Here is a 16,605-nt window from a genome sequence, read left to right on the forward strand (position 1 = left end):
TTTTATATCTGATACTCTTCTATCTTTTGGCATGATCGTGGTCAGATTTTGGCTGAATATTCTCGCACTCCTAGAATTGGGGAATACAATCTTGGAATTGTCCTTGAAGTAAAATGAACTCCTGATCATCCTGTGGGCAGACAACCTTCTGTTTTTCCTAAGTTTTAATATGATCAAAATGGTCGAGAAGGCCCAAATTGCCCATAAGAAAATCCACTAAAAATTCAATTAAGGTTTAAGCTTCAGGACAAGGCACAGGAGCTTTTAGCTTGTTAAATTAATCCCAGGTGCACCCCATGGCAAGGCAAAAGGTAGAATTATTATAGCTAAAAATGTATTGCTGAAAAGAGAAGTACACAGGCACTCCTGGACCTACGACTGGTCATTTAGTGACTGTTCCGAGGTTCAACAGATCCCCCAAAAGATACTTACAAGCTGGATGCTAAGTTTTCACACACACACACACACACAGGTTGGATCTGGTTAAGAAGAAACTTTGCCCTCCACAGGTTGTATAGAATTAGTCCAATTCTACCCAGATTGGAGCCAGATCTTTCTTGAATGAGTGAATTAATCAAGTGACTAGCCATGGGCATAAGTCAGATTCTCCTCAAGAGAATGTGAGGAAAATGCTTTTAATATTCAAAACACTTCATAACTACTCCTAAGCAGACTCCTTTTATGCGCAGCGGCTTATTGTACTTAGACAATGCATCTACCTAGTTTCATACAATTCCTGCTTGCAAAAAAAAAATCACTGAGAAGAGGTTGAAATAATATAGAAGTATAATATGGATGGGTTTTTTTTAGCGTCCAGTGTCAAAGTAATTTGCATTCTTCAGCATCCTGCTGTGAGCAACAGGCCACCCTGAATAAAAATCTGTTCACATCAGATTTTCTCTTTGTGAATTTTCTTCTTCTTTCTCCTAATCATGAGAGCAGGGGTGTTCAATCTTGCAACTTTAAGACTTGGGGACTTCAATGCCCAGAATTCTCCAGCCAACATGCCTGGATGGGGAATTCTGGGAGTTGAAGTCCACAAGTCTTAAAGTCAGCAAAGTTGGATGCCCCTGAGCTAGTAAACCTTCTAACATTAAGGAAACCCATCAGCCTACCTAATTCTATACTGTCCTAAGTGAGGATATGTCTCCTCATTGTCTGAATGCCTGGACCCAGAGAATGACCAATCCATTAGTATCATAGCTTCTCCACCACCTAGAAATAGAATCGAATCGAATCGAATCGAATAGAATAGAATAGAATAGAATAGAATAGGACAGAGCTGAAAGGACCCTTGGAGGTCATCTAGTCCAACCCCCTGCTCAGGCAGGAAACCCTATACCATTTCAGACAAATGGGTGTCCAATCTCTTCTTAAAAACTTCTAGTATTGGAGTATTCACAGCTTCTGGAGGCAGGTTGTTCCACTGATTAATCGTTCTCACTGTCAGGAAATTTCTCCTTAGTTCTAGGTTGCTTTTCTCTTTGGTTAGTTTCCAGCCGTTGCTTCTAGTCCTGCCTTCAGGTGCAGGACTAATCTAAGTCTCCAGAAACAGCTATCTAAAAGGTCAGCCTTATTAATCCAGGGCAAAGTTGGGGATTGCCCAACCTCACCAATGTTAAAAGTGATGGTTGAACACAAATAGTTGCAGCCTGAGGCAACCCAGCTTGTAAATCACTGGGGCAGAGCTCTCCAGGGTGCTGAAATTATATAGTCCTCTTGAGGAGAAGACCATTTTTTATGCTTTTCCAATTCTCTGGTTGAATTGATCAGAGCCACTTAACGTGATGACTGAATTAATTTATTTTGGGATCCACGCAGAATACTGAACCTTAAATTAACCAAATGGCCTGGCTTCCTGCAACATAATAAAGCAGGGGAAAAAAAGGAAGTTAAGACTAAGCAAGCTGAGCTACCATTAGGAGAATGAAGTTACCAGGTCCTTGTTGACCTAAAATTAAGCATTGTCAGAATCCATTTATATCACATTCATAAATGTATGTTTAAAACATTATCCCCCCTCCATGGATTCTGCCATCTCCCGAGGAAGGAGGAGCATATGTGGATTCAGCCTGCCTTAGGTTATTTCAAAGGTCAAGGGAACCTTTTGAACTGGGGGAACAAAAGGGAAGCTTAGAGAAGAAGGCATCTGGACTGTGTCTTCGTTTAATTCTGTAGAGCAGACATGTCAAACACAAGGCCCGGGGGCTGGATCCGGCCCGCGAAGTGGTTTCATGTGGCCCACGAAGCCATCCTGGAAACAGTGAGGGAACGGCCCCCACTGCCTTGGCACTGGCCCAGAGACCCTCCTTCTGCCAGAGACCCTCAGATCTGTCCCACTCCAGCCCAGGCCCCCATAGGCACCCTTGATGCAAACGATGTAGAGCTGGCCACGCCCACCCAGTAGGCCATACACACTCTAGCCATGCCCACCCAGTAGGCCACGCCCACCCTGGCCATACCCACCTGGCCCCCTGAGGGCAACCGCAATGCTGATGCGGCCCTCAATGAAATTGAGTTTGACACCCCTGCTGTAGAGGAAGAAGGCAATAACCATAAAGATTCAAAGTTTCTTTTTCCCCCACGAAAGGGATGACACGAAGTAGAATGATGGGGGCTGACCAAATGGGGTTGAGGGAAGGGGGGGTTGAACCGGGTACCATTTATAAAATTTCAATTTGTAAAACAATACTAAGTCCTGTCTTGTATTTCCACAACCAAGCATGTCCTAGTAGAAATTCCTTTTGGACTAGAACTGACTCCAAGAGTTTTGTTTTCTTAAGACGTGGATTGGGGTGGGTCCTGACAAACATGCTGGGTGAACACAGGCAATAAGGGACAAGAACTGTTTGGCCCTCACTTTCTGCATCAAACCCTCCAACCTTCCCAACAAGGCCTGCTGTGCCCAGTTGACTCCGGAACTCACCTTCTGGATCAGATCAATCAGCGGCTGAGACCCCAGTTCCTCAATCTTCTGTTCTCTGAGGCAGGATAAGTAATAGCGCTGTGTCTTCCTTTCAGCTTCACTGCTGGAGTTAAAAGTGGCGTTTTCTGGAGAGAGGAGCACATGTGGGTCAAGAAAGGGTCAGACAGAGATCCTAAAAAGCTTGCAAGTATGTATCCGAACTATCAGCCAAAATGTTGGAGGTGTGGTGGCGAAGATGCAACATATTTTCATATATGGTGGACCTGCAAAAAGGTTAAGGCTTTTTGGATAAAAATTTGGTGGAATATGCAGAAGATCTTCAAGCAAAGGATAAAGTTTTGTCCGCAATTGTTTCTGTTGGGCATAATTACAGAAGCTACCGTTGTGGACACTAAGTTGATGTTGAATTTAATTACGGCAGCAAGACTTTTAATAGGTCAATATTGGAAGAAGGAGGAACTGCCGACTATAGAAGAATGGACTTTAAAGGTTTTTGACCTGGCTGAAATGGCAAAGATCTCGTCTTATTTGAAAGATCATTCGCAAGAACGTTATATTTTGGAGTGGAAAAAATGGATTGATTATATCCAGAACAAATATGGGACTAAAAAGTTTCACCTAGCATTTGAATAAGTCTTATTTTCTTTTTTCTTTTTTCTTTCTTTTTATATGTAATATTAATATTGTTTGTAGTTACCTTATATGAGCTAGAGAGTGATAGATTTAAGAGTTCATTGTTGTTAGCATATGGATGTTTATGATTGTTCTTTGTTTCTATACCTTGTACTTAGCTCTGGGAAGTCGGGGGGGGGAGGGGGGAATGGGGGGAGGGGTAGGGAGGGATAGATTGGGGTGGGGGGAGGGGGATTGTTAATGACAAAATGTATTCTAAAACTTTTCAATAAAAAAAAGAAAGGGTCAGACAGCTGGACAGATTGAGTCAGAGACAGGGATGTGACCGTCTCAAGGGATATGGCTAAAGATTGCATTTCCAGGTAGTCCTCGATTTATAGCCACAGCTCAGCCCCAAATTTCCATGGGCAAGTGAGACAGCTGCTAGGTGATCTTTGCCCCATTATGTGACCTTTCCTGCCACAGTTGCTAAGTGAATCAATGCAGTTGTGAAGTTAGTAACGGTTGTAAAGTGAATTTGGCTTCCCCACTGACTTTGCTTACCAGAAGGTTGCAAAAGGTGATCACATGACTCTGGGGCTCTGCAGCTGTCATAAACACAAGTTGCCAAACATCAAAATTTTGATCACGTGACCATGGGGATGCTGCAATGGTCACAAGTGTGAAAAACAATCATGTCACTTTTTCGGTGCTGTCGTAACTTTGAATGGTCACTAAATGAATGGTTGGAGTCCTTAGCTTACCAAGACTTACAGTACTTAGTGACCATTCAAAGTTACAACAGCACTGAAAAAAAATAACTTATGACCGGTTCTCATCCTTATGACTACTGCACCACCCCTCATGCTCATGTGAACAAACCTTGGGCAGTTAGCAACTGGCATGTATTTACGAAGTTTAGTCATGTGATCACCATTTGTGACCTTCCCAACCAGCTTCCAACAAGCAAAGTCAATGGGGAAAGTTGGATTCACTTTACAACTGCAGCCTTTAATTAACCACTATGGCCAAAAAGGTCACAAAATCAGGCACTTAATGACCACCTTGCTTAGCAATGGAAATTCTGGTCCCAACTGTGGTCATTAAATTGAAGACCACCTATTAACCACCTATTAAGCAGATTAACAGCCCATCAAGGCAACTCATCAACTTTCCTGACCATGAAAAGCTCTCAGTACATAAGCCCTTAATATATAAGATCCAATGACCATTATTAAGATATTTAAACTAATAGTTGGAGTAGTGGGATTGTGTAGTGAGCCAGTTGTGGTTGATTGTTTGGAGAGTGCTGGCTCCTGCGTGAGGCAATCTGCACTGTGTTTGGTTGCTGTGGGGGTGGAAGAGGCGTTTCCCTTTTTTCCCGCCTTTTTTCTTCTGTGTGCTCTGTGATTTACCTCATGATCCTCCTGTTTGCCTCACTATCTTATTGGCTATAAATATAGATGTAAAATATATTTATTTATATAAAACTCCCAATTTCTTGTTGGGATCTCTGACTTTGTTTGGACACCTGCTGCGCAATTCCCTGACTATGAAAAGCCCTCAGCATATAAGATTCAGTGCCCATTGTTAAGATATTTAAATTTAGCAGCTGGAGCAGTGAAAGGTTGTGCAGTGAGCCAGAACCCACAGTTATAGCTGATTGGTTGGAGAATGCTGGCTCCTGCATGAGGCCATCTGTGATTGGTTGATGGGGGTGCGGAGGGGGAGTTTCCCTTTTTCCCCGCCTTTTTTCTTCCATGTGCTGTGTTTGCTCTGTGATTTACCTCACAATACTCCTGTTTGCCTGACTATCTTATTGGCTGTAAATACAAATGTAAAATATATTTATTTACATCAAACCACAAGTTTGTGTCGGCGTCTCTGGCTTCACTTGGACACCGGCTGTGCAATTCTCTGACCATGAAAAGCCCTCACTATATAAGATCCAATGGCCATATTTTCCTCAGTCTAAATTTAGCCTTGCACTTCTCATCCTCCGAGGAGAAAACAGTTGTGCTGGCATTCTCCATGTTCTTTCCTACCTTCAACTCAAGACCCTTCTTTTCTTCCCAATGCTCCAGCTCTGAGGTGTCAAATGTTGGCTGTTATCTTCAGATTCTTTAGCCACATGGATTCAGAACCTGCTTCTTTTGCTCAAGCTAAGAATCAGGAAGGGAGGAACCTCCTCCGATGGCTGTCTGTGGGCAGCCACATCTTACCCAACAGGTGCTTCATGATGGCCTGGTTTTGGTCCCAAATACTGTTGAAGGTGCTCCACTTGGAGCGCCCATCTGGCAGTGGGTTCCGCTTGATCCATCCCCCACAGGCATACTGGTAAAAATCGTCACAGGGCTTGACGTCTGGATCCAGGGCTTCCAAGATCTTACCAGCTACAATGACGCAGGCTTCGGTAAGGCAAGTTGTATGTAAGGGATCTAGAAGAAACACACGGAGATTATGTCTAGGGAGGTTTTTAGTCACTGTTGTGAAGTGAGATATTTGTTAAATGAGTTTTGGCCCCATTTTACAACCTTCCTTGCCACACTTCTTAAGTGAATTAAAGCGGTTGATAAGTTAGTAACCCGGTTGTCAAGTGAATCTGGCTTCCCCCCCATTGACTTTGCTTGTCAGAAGGTCGCAAAAGGGGATCACATGACCCTGGGACACGGCGACCGTCCTAAATATGAATCAGTTGTCAAGCATCCGAATTTTGATCACATGATCGTGGGGGTGCTGCAAAGGTTGTAACTGTGAAAAATGGTCATAAGTCAGTTTTTTCAGTGCCGTCGTAACTTTGAACGCTCACTAAACGAACTGTTGTACGTTGAGGAGTACCTGTAGAGTCTGAAAACCAAAGAGAGGGAGCCATTTGTGGCCTTATGCCACTTTAAACAAAGTCTGCCAATATATTTGCAGCATTAAATAAAAATGCCCAAGGGGAGATGAAACCTTTGTTAACCAAGAAACCTCTGTTTTGAGAACTCCTAACTGACCATGATCAAACATCAGTGTCTTAAAAGACAGACATCATTTCAAGATGAACAAAGAAGCCTGATGCAAAAGCCAACAACTGAAATTGATGCCACCTTAAAGAGACGCCAAAAAAGACTTGACTCTAACGGTTTTTTTGCCTAATGTGCACGTATGTTAACCCAATAGTGTGTAGCCACAGTATTACTATTTATCCCCTTTATTATTATTTTTTTATTTCCCCATTATATGGGCTGTACTGTTGTTGTTGTTAGCTGCGAAGTCGTGTCCGACTCATCGCGACCCTATGGACAACATTCCTCCAGGCCTTCCTGTCCTCTACCATCTTCTGGAGTCCATTTAGGCTCATGCCTACTGCTTCAGTGACTCCATCCAGCCACCTCATTTTCTGTCGTCCCCTTCTTCTCTCGCCCTCAACCTTTCCCAGCATTAGGCTCTTCTCCAGTGAGTCCTTCCTTCTCATTAGGTGGCCAAAGTATTTGAGTTTTAGCTTCAGGATCTGGCCTTCTAAAGATAATTATCATTATTATATTCTGCTGTTTTCCAGGGTACGCTGGGTACTTCTCTACCAGAGGCAAATTTCTTCTGTGTCTAACCACACTTGGCCAAATAAATAAACCGAGTTACTTGTTTATATGTATACAAACAAGTAAATTACAGACACAATTTAAAATGTCCACAAACTGACAAACAGTGGATAAACCTAGCACTAAAGAAAGGCAGGCTGCTTATTTGCCCAGTGATGTCGTGCTGCAGAGAATCAGCTAGCTTCCTTATTCATTAATTACTAGGAATTGTCTTTCAGCTTCTTGAAAGGAGAAACAAACCATCCTTTGTTAGCAGAGGCTTCAAAAATCCAGCAATCGCTCTGGCTTTCTGTAGAGAGATGAAACCATGTACAATAAACGCTGCAGGGATTTTCACAAGCAGAAAGACAGGCATAGATGGTGGGGGCAGTCTGCTTTGTACAAAAAAAAGGAAGGCCAGCAAATAGTAATAGCAATAGCACTTGGACTTACCCAGGTAGTCCTTGACTTATGACCACAACTGAGCGAAAAATTTCTACTGCTAACCAAGACATTTGTTAAGCAAGTTTTGCCCCAATTTACAACCTTTCTCGCTATACTTGTTAAGTGAATTATTGCAGTTGCCAGGTTAGTAACATGCTGTTAAGTGAATCTGGCTTTCCCCTTTGACTTTGCTTGTCAGACAGTCGCAAAAGGGGATCACATGACCCCGGGACATTGCAACCGTCATAAATAGGAGTCAGTTGCCAAGCGTCTGGATTTTGCTCACGTTGACTATGGGGATGTTCCAACGGTCGTAAGTGTGAAAAACGGTCCTAAGTCATTTTTTTTCAGGGCTCTTGTAACTAAGCCAGCGTTTTCCAACCTTAGGAACTTGAAGATGCGTGGACTTCAACTCCCAGAATTCCCCAGCCAGCATAGCTGGCTGGGGAATTCTGGGAGTTGAAGTCCACGCATCTTCAAGTTCCTAAGGTTGGGAAACGCTGAACTAAGCGAACTGTTGTAAATTGAGGACTACCTCTATGCCACTCCATAGCGTTTTTACAGCACTCTTTGAGTGGTTTATAAATATCAGCATATTGGTCCCAACCATCTGGGTCCTCATTTTAATGACCTCAGAAGGATGGAAAGCTGAGTCAACCTTGAGCTGGTCAGGATCAAACTCCGGGCTGTGGCCAGAGTCAGCCTGCAATACTCCATTCTAACCACTGCACCGCCGCTGTCAGTAATAAAACAGTCTCTCCCTGAGAACCGGGCTACTGGGGCTAAGTGTGAAAAACTGAACCACGGTTAGCTTTCAAGATACCTTTAGGTAATGATGAAATCAGACCATTCAGGAAGGAAAACTTCAAACTTATCCTATTCCTTGCCTGTTTATTACCATCTTTGCAAACACAGAGAGCCGAAGCTTGGGGAATATTTCTAAAAAGTTCAAAACTTAGCACAGGTCCCGTAAAATAGGAGAAAGCCGCCCCCCCCCACATTTTATAAAAAGATGAGAGAAGGACGATTTAATAGTTTGTAATGTTTTGTACTCAAATATATAAATAAATATTTATATTGATATATTTATTTATTTAATTAATTAATTAATTAAATTTTTATACTGCCCTATTCCCGAAGGACTCAGGGCGGTTTACAGGGCAGCATAAAATATAATATAAAAATAGTATAAATTAAAATAGATTAAATTACATAAGCCCAACAATTAAAACAATACTAAAAGCTAAGACCCCTTCAGTCCAGGCCTGATAGATCAAAAAACTAGGTTTTCAGATCCCGGCGAAATGTACGCAGATCGGGGGCGGTCCGAAGTTCCATAGTTGTTTTGATATTCCTGTGTTTTATGGTATAGCAAGCCATTCAGAGTCACCCCGGACTGCAAGATGGGCAGCGCAGAAATTTAATAAATAAATAAACCTGAATTTAAAGCACTTATTACCGCTAACAGGAGCAGAAGTAGGGGGTATTATGCAGGATGCGCCTTGGATGACAGGCGTAATGGCGATCACATTAATCCCAGGACAACGCAAGCGTCACAAATACGAGGCAGTTGCCAAGTGCCTGAATTTGTACCACGTGACCTTGGGGAGGCTGCAATGGTCATAAGTATGAAAAACAGTCGTAAGTCACTTTTAGTGCTGTTGTCTAACTTCGAACGGTCACCAAACATATGGTTGTAAGGGTGTGTGTGTGTGTGTGTGTGTGTCCTCGGTGCTCTCTGAGCTTGCTTGTTTTCTTGCAGACGTTTCACTACCTTAACTACGTAACACCTGCAGTGGGAAGGCTACCTGCCTAACTGCTAAGCTTGTAAGCCGTCCTGAGTCTTCGGAGAAGGGCGGGATATAAATGGAATTAAAAAAAAAAAAAAGGCACGGCTCAGATGGAAAGGAAGAGGGGTGCTGTGAAGGCACAACAGAGGCTCCTTGGGAGAAACGACATGTGAACGAACAACTTCTGAAGCCACATTTTGTCTCCTAAACAGCCCCCACCTCTCCTGCTCCTGGCGAGGGAGGGTGAATACGTTAGAGTGAAAGGGATGTTTGTGTGTGTGTGTGTGTGTGTACATGTGTGTGTGTGTGTGTGTGTGTGTGTGTATACACGTGTGAAAGAGCTTAAGCAGAACTTGGCTGGGTTGTGCTCAATACAGCCGGGGGGCCTAACAAAGAACTCTTTGTGTGCAGTCTTGTCATTAAGTGTGGATTACCCGCTCATCTTCGATGGCTGGGAGGCTATTACCTCACTGAAAACGGTGTGAGTGTGTCCCCCACACTGGTTCCCAGCCAGCTCGAAAGGCCTCTTGAAAGCTGTTCCTGAGTCCTGAAGCACAGGGCCTCAACGGAAGCCCCAAGGAGGCAGATTCATTATCGTGCAGATATTCTGTTTGCAGCCTTTTGCTTTCCCCTGCCTACGGCTCTCAAACGCTCCTTTGCTGCACTGCGAATGGGGGCTTCCCGTTACGCCATCAGCAACCCCAGCCCTGGCCAAGATCTGATGGAAAAAGAGCATGCAGGTAGTCCTCGACGTACAACGGTTCATTTAGCGACCCTTCGAAGTTAGCAAAGCAGTGGGAAAAGTCACGCGTGGCTGCTGTTCAGACGATCATCGTTGCGGCATCCCCCCCCCCCGAGTCACATGATCAAAATTCAGACGCTTGGCCACTGGTTCATATTTATGACGGCTGCCGTGTCCTGGGCTCATGGGATCATCTTTTGCGACCTTCTGGCGAGCAAAGTCAAAGGGGAAGTCAGATGCACTTAACGACGACGTTGCTAACTCAGCAGCTGTAGTGATTCACTTAACAACGGTGGCAAGAAAGGTGGTAAAATGGGACAAAAGCTCTGCTGGCCCACGGAAATGTGACAGTCGAGGACTAGCTGTGCTTCTCTGTCATCCACAAGCCGTTTCACCAGTGCATAGATCAGTGGTCAGCTGAATGGACTCTAGGTAAAGGTAAAGGTTCCCCCGCACATGCGTGCTAGTAGTTTCCGACTCTAGGGGCCGGTGCTCATCTCCGTTTCAAAGCCGAAGAGCCAGCGCTTGTCCGAGGACGTCTCCGTGGTCATGTGGCCGGCATGACTAGACGCCAAAGGTGCACGGAACGCTGTTACCTTCCCACCGGAGTGGTCCCTATTTTTCTACTTGCATTTTTACGTGCTTTCGAACTGCTAGGTTGGCAGAAGCTGGGATGAGTAACAGGCGCTCACTCTGTTATGCGGCACTCGGGATTCGACCCGCCAAACTGCCGACCTTCCGATCGACAAGCTCAGCGTCCTAACCCACTGAGCCACCGCGTCCCTTGAATGGACTCTACCAATGGAAAAAGTTTCCAGGTCTTTTTCGTTCTGCACCTTCCCTGCTCTGGCACGTCCCTTCTAAGCAGGATCAGAATATTTGGGTGCTCGGGACGCTCCAGTCTGAAGGAGAGATACAGGTAGTCCTCCACTTATGACCACAATTGAGCCAAAAATTCCCACTGCTAAGCGAGACAGCGGTGAAACGCATTTCTGCCCCGCTTTACGACTTTTCCTGCCACGGTTGTTTAGTGAATTAGTGCCGTTGTTCAATTAGCAACACGGTTCTTCAGGGAATCCGCCTTCCCCGTTGACTTTGCTTGTCCGAGGGTCGCAAAAGGGGATGGCGCGGAACCCAGGACTCTGCAACGGTCGTAAATAGGAGTTGCCAAGCATCTGGATTTCGATCACGTGACCATGGGGATGCTGCAAAGGGGGAACAGTGGTCATAAGGCACTTTTTTTTCCAGTCCAGGCAACTAAACGAATGGTTGTTAAGCCGAGGACTGCCTGCAGAAGGGAGAATGTGGTCCGTGGTAAGGTGGCCAAATCTGCCGCTGGCCTTGACCTACCTTTACTGTACTGGATGGCCATGGCTATGATTGTACTCAGAAGCAGAACAGCCACAAAGAGGGAAATCACCCAGAAGACCAACTTCAGCTGGATTTGGGAGCCAAGGCGACTCAGCAAAAGGCCATCACCTTTTCGGAAGCCCACCTCGAAAGTCGAAGAAGCGACAAGACCCAAAGAGCAAACAGAAAAGAAACGAGAGATGGAATATATAATTAAAGTACCGGTCTACTAACATGCTTCAGTGTTGCTCACCCTTAGCAACTTTCAGACGAGTGGACTTCAGCTCCCAGAATTCCCCACCCACCTTAAAGTTGCCCAGGTTGAGAAACACTGACATACTTCATCTTTGTTTTTCAATCGCTGTGGGACTGAAATGTTCTGGATTTAAATTTAAATTTAAATCTCTATCCTCCCAATATATCCAGTCCAAACACATCACTGATAATCGGAGCTCTGAATAACAGGCTAAGGCTAAGCCAAGCATCACACAAGCTTTATTAGGGCTTCTTAAGACCTAGAAACCCGATCAGGAATCGACAGGGTACAGGTAGTCCTCAACTTACAACCATTTGCTTAGTGACTGTTTGGAGTTACAACAGCAATGAGAAAAGGGACTTGTGACCATTGTCAAACTTACGCCCACTGCCGCATCCCCGTGGTCACATGATCAAAATTCAAGTGCTTGGCAACTGGCATGTATTTATGACTGTTCTACTCTCCCGGGGTCATGTGATCACCATGTGTGACCTTTCCAACCGGCTTTGGGCAAGCAAAATCAACAGGGAGGCTGTATTCGCTGAATGAATGCATCATTCACTTAACAACCGCAGTGATTCGCTTAACAACTGTGGCACAAAAGATTGTAAAACGGAGCAAAACTCATTTAACAACTGCTTTTCTGAGCAGCAAGAATTTTGGGCTCAATTACGGTTGCGCATTGAGGACTACCTGTATTTTGCTGCCACCTACGGTTTTGCCAAATGTAGCTTTACGCTTCGTAAAACCAGTACAGGTAGTCCTTGACTTAGGACCACAGCTGACCCCAGAATTTACGTTGCTATAAGTGAAAAATTTGTTAAAGTGAGATTTGCTCCATTTTACGACCTTTCTTGCCACGGTTGTTAAGTGAATCGCTGCAGTTGTTAAGTTAGCAACGTGGTTGTTAAGTGCATCTGGCTTTTCCCCCACTGACTTTGCTTGTCAGAAGGATGCAAAAGGGGGATCACGTGACACCCCCCCCCAAGGGACACTGCAACGGTCATAAATATGAAGCAATTGTCAAGCGTCCGAATGTAAATCATAGGACCGTGGGGATGCTACAACGGTCGTAAGTGTAAAAAATGGTCATAAGTCACTTTTTCCAGTGGGCCTTGTAGCTTCAGTCACTGTCGTAAGTCGAGGATGATCTGTATCTCAGGAGAGGCTTCTCACCCTTAGTGAAATTCTAGGTTGCAATTTTTTTTTAAGCTCAAATGCAGGGCTTTTTTTTTCTCATAGAACGCTCAGAACGGAGTTCCGGCCCCTTTTTTGGATGCAACCTTGTAGGGTAGGCAAGGTGGGTTGTATGACGTGTGTGAGTTCCGGCACCTTTTTTTTCTTTTACAAAAAAAGCACTGCTCCAATGATTTGTCCTGTTGCCTTTAAACCGCTTAGCACAAAGGGCGAAAGGCTTGATCTGTTTAGCTTCCCTTTTAATCATGTCATGCTGAACAGCAGCCGCATCCGAAATGAAACTTCTGCCACTGGCGACAGAGAACTATGTCTGCCCCATAAAACAATTCTTGCTAAGGGATAAAGTCACAGTCCTAAATTGGGTGACTTCAGAGGCCAGTCAAGGATTTGAGCAAAGCTCCCGTCCTTTATGCAAGCTTTTTTCAACAAGCTATTCTTAACTCTCTTTCTTCCCCTTCTATTCATGCTTTACCAGGCTTTTAATGCTGCAATGATGTCGGCAGTCCAGACAGTGATGGGTTTATTACTTTAATACAATATGTCAGGACCCACCCCAAACCACGTCTTAGGAAGACAAAATTCTTGGAGTCAAGTCTATTCCAAAAAGAATCTTTACTATGACATGCTTGGTTGTAGGAAATGAGACAGGACTTAATATTATTCCACGAACTAACCCTTATATAGAGTTCCAGGTTTAACCCCCCTTAGCCCCATTTGGTCAGTCCCCCATCCTTTCTCTCGTATCATCCCTCTCGTGGGAAAAAGGAACTTAGGACCTTTCATGTTTATTGCTCTCTTCCGTGACAAAAGCCAGATGCTAGCCCCCCCTTTTGTTTCCCCAGTTCAAAAGGCTTCTCCTTTCCTTTGAAATGCCTAATACCGGTTCAATACACATCCATTCTCTTCTCTTCGGGAGATGGCAGAATCCATGGAATAATGTTTCAAACATTCCATTTATGAATATGATATGAATGGATTCTGACACAATCATTGTGTTGCCAAGCAGCATCAGAGGGACTTCTGAGAAGACAGGGGAAGTATAAAGATCACACTGCAGCGACCTAGCAGCCTCTCAGGCTGTGGGGAGGGGGGGTCAAAGCCCTGAAGTGCAGATAGTCCTCGAACCACACACAACGACCACAAGGGAGTGCAAAATTTCAATTGTTACGCAAGAGAGTCGTTAAACAAGCCCCATTTTATGATCTCCTTTTCCCACAGTTGTGAAGCGAATCCCTGCAGTTCTTAAGTGAATCATGCAGTCGTTAAACGAATCTGGCCTCCCCTCATCGACTTTGCTGGTTGGAAGCCAGAGGGGAAGGTCACAAAGGGTGATCCCGTGACCCCGGGATGCTGCCACTTTCCTAAACACCAGCCAGTTGCCGAGTGCCCGAGTTCTGATCACGTGACCATGGGGCGTCTGCAACGGTTGCAGTTGTTAGGTTAGTGACATGCTATTAAGTGAATCTGGCTTCCCACTGACTTTGCTTGTCAGAAAATCACGAAAGGGGATCACATGACCCCAGGACACTGCAACCGTCATAAACAGGAGTCAGTTGCCAAGCGTCTGGATTTTGTTCACGGTGACTATGGGGATGTTCCAATGGTCGTAACTGTGAAAAACGGTCCTAAGTCATTTTTTTCAGGGCTGTTGTAACTAAGTGAACTGTTGTAAATTGAGGACTACCTCTATGCCACTCCATAGCGTTTTTACAGCACTCTTTGAGTGGTTTATAAATATCAGCATATTGATCCCAACCATCTGGGTCCTCATTTTACCAACCTCAGAAGGATGGAAAGCTGAGTCAACCTTGAGCTAGTCAGGATCAAACTCCAGGCTGTGGCCAGAGTCAGCCTGCAATACTCCATTCTAACCACTGCACCACCACTGTTAGTAATAAAACAGTCTCTCCCTGAGAACCGGGCTACTGGGGCTAAGTGTGAAAAACAGTCACCAGTCACTTTTTCCCCTGCCGTTGCAACTTTGAACCATCACTGAATGTTTGTAAGTTGAGGCTGTACCTTCCACCATTCGCCCTACCTCTATGCTGTCCGGAGAGGTGTTGCTCCCGTCCCCGGGGGCATCCAGGACTTCATCTTCTTGAAACATCGCTCGCTTATACTCCGCCATCTGAAGGGAGGAAAAACGTGAGAATAACGCTGCGGCGGAAGACACAACAATAAAACTATTCCAGTCTCAGTCAAACCCATGCAGGTCCTATCCTGTAACTGCCAACGGGAAGAGATTTGGAAAAGCATAGGAAATAGCCCCTATTTTCCAAGGGAACCATGGGAATTGTAGTTTGATAGGCAAACTCTCTGTAGGTAGGCAGTCCTTGACTTACCACCATGTTAGTGCTTATGGACGGTTCCAAGTTTTACAACGGGACTGAAAAAGGTGACTTACGACCGGTTTTCACACTTAACGACCGTTGGAGCATCCCCAAGGTCATGAGATCAAAATTCGGGCCCTTGGCAGCCAGCATGTATTTATGACAGTTTGCCCTGTCCTGGGATTGCGTGATCATCATTTGTCACCTTCCCAGCAGGCTTCCGGCAAGCAGGGTCAGTGTGGGAAGCCAGGTTCGCTTAGCAGCCATCACGATTCACTGATCAATTGCAGTGATTTGCTTAACAATTGTGGCAAGAAAGGTTGCAAAATGGGGCAGAACCCAACTGACAACTGACCTGCTTAGCAACAAAAATCTTGGGCTCAGAAGTGGTTGTAAATTGAGGACCACCTGTATTCCTAGTACAGAATCCATTTTAAACTATACCGGTATTACTTTTATATTCGGAAGAGGAGAAGAGGAAGTTGGTTACTACTGACAATTGTTGTTGTTCTTGTTTAGGAAATTTGAGGCATGGTTGTGGTCATAAGTTGAGGACTACCTGTAGGTGGATAAAAATGCCAAATCCAGTCTAACAATCTGGCTGAATGTGCGACCAACCTTAATAATAATAAATCCCTGAAACTGTTGTCCTTTAAAGGGATATTTTAGAGAAAGGCGACATTTCTCTACGGCGCAAAGAATCACCACCTATGTTCATCCAACCATAATTCTGTGCAGATGCAGCTTTTAACAGACATGAGAATGCAGAGAGGGAAGAGAATGCAAAGCTCCAACTTCTGCCTAATGTCACTTTTAAAACAGAAATTCTATTTTAAGAATGGCGATTCTAGTTCTGCAAGAGGAAGAAGGAAAGAGAAGAACAACAGGACAGCCAGCAACAAGACGGATAGACTCAGTTCGAGCGCCAATGAATTTCACCCTTGGGAGACTTGAAAGAACAGCTTAGAGTTCGATCATCCTGCAGAAAAAAATCGGTCTGGTTGCTAGGAGTCAAAAGCAATTTCACAGCACATGATTAATTTTTAAAAATGCTATGGAAGAGATAGCTGGGGCACACAGTCATCCATTCCCTGGTGTGTGTAGCCAAAGTGGTGTGTGTAGCCAAATATTACAAGGAATATTTTCACCCTTTTTAAAAATAATAATAATAATAATAATAATTCATACTACAGTTCTGTTTTCTTTATGGAAAGTGCATGCACTTTTTTTTAAGGCACAGTCTTCTAATGTGGAACAAGCTGCAACAGGTAGTTCTCAACTTTCAACTGTTTGCTAAGCAACCATTCGAAGTTACAATGGCACGGAGGGAGGAAAGAAGGAAGGGAGGGAGGGAGGGAGGGAGGGAGGGAGGGAGGAAGGAAGGAAGGAAGGAAGGAA

General features: G+C 44.5%; 1 protein-coding gene across 1 annotated transcript in view; it reads right to left on the reverse strand.

Annotated features, from left to right (window-relative positions):
* ECE2 (endothelin converting enzyme 2) overlaps positions 1–15,005 on the reverse strand; it is a gene marked incomplete at its 5' end in the record, with an annotated part of 55,331 nt that extends 40,326 nt beyond the window's left edge. Inside the window, 4 exons of the mRNA XM_083363931.1 lie at positions 2,927–3,051; positions 5,761–5,976; positions 11,425–11,569; positions 14,916–15,005. Of these exons, the coding sequence (XP_083220057.1) occupies positions 2,927–3,051; positions 5,761–5,976; positions 11,425–11,569; positions 14,916–15,005 (576 nt within the window). The remainder of the gene's footprint in view (positions 1–2,926; positions 3,052–5,760; positions 5,977–11,424; positions 11,570–14,915) is intronic.
* Positions 15,006–16,605: the final 1,600 nt, after the last annotated feature.

This window comes from Vipera ursinii (assembly GCF_947247035.1).
Source record: "Vipera ursinii genome assembly, chromosome: 5".
Lineage (NCBI taxonomy): Eukaryota > Metazoa > Chordata > Lepidosauria > Squamata > Viperidae > Vipera > Vipera ursinii.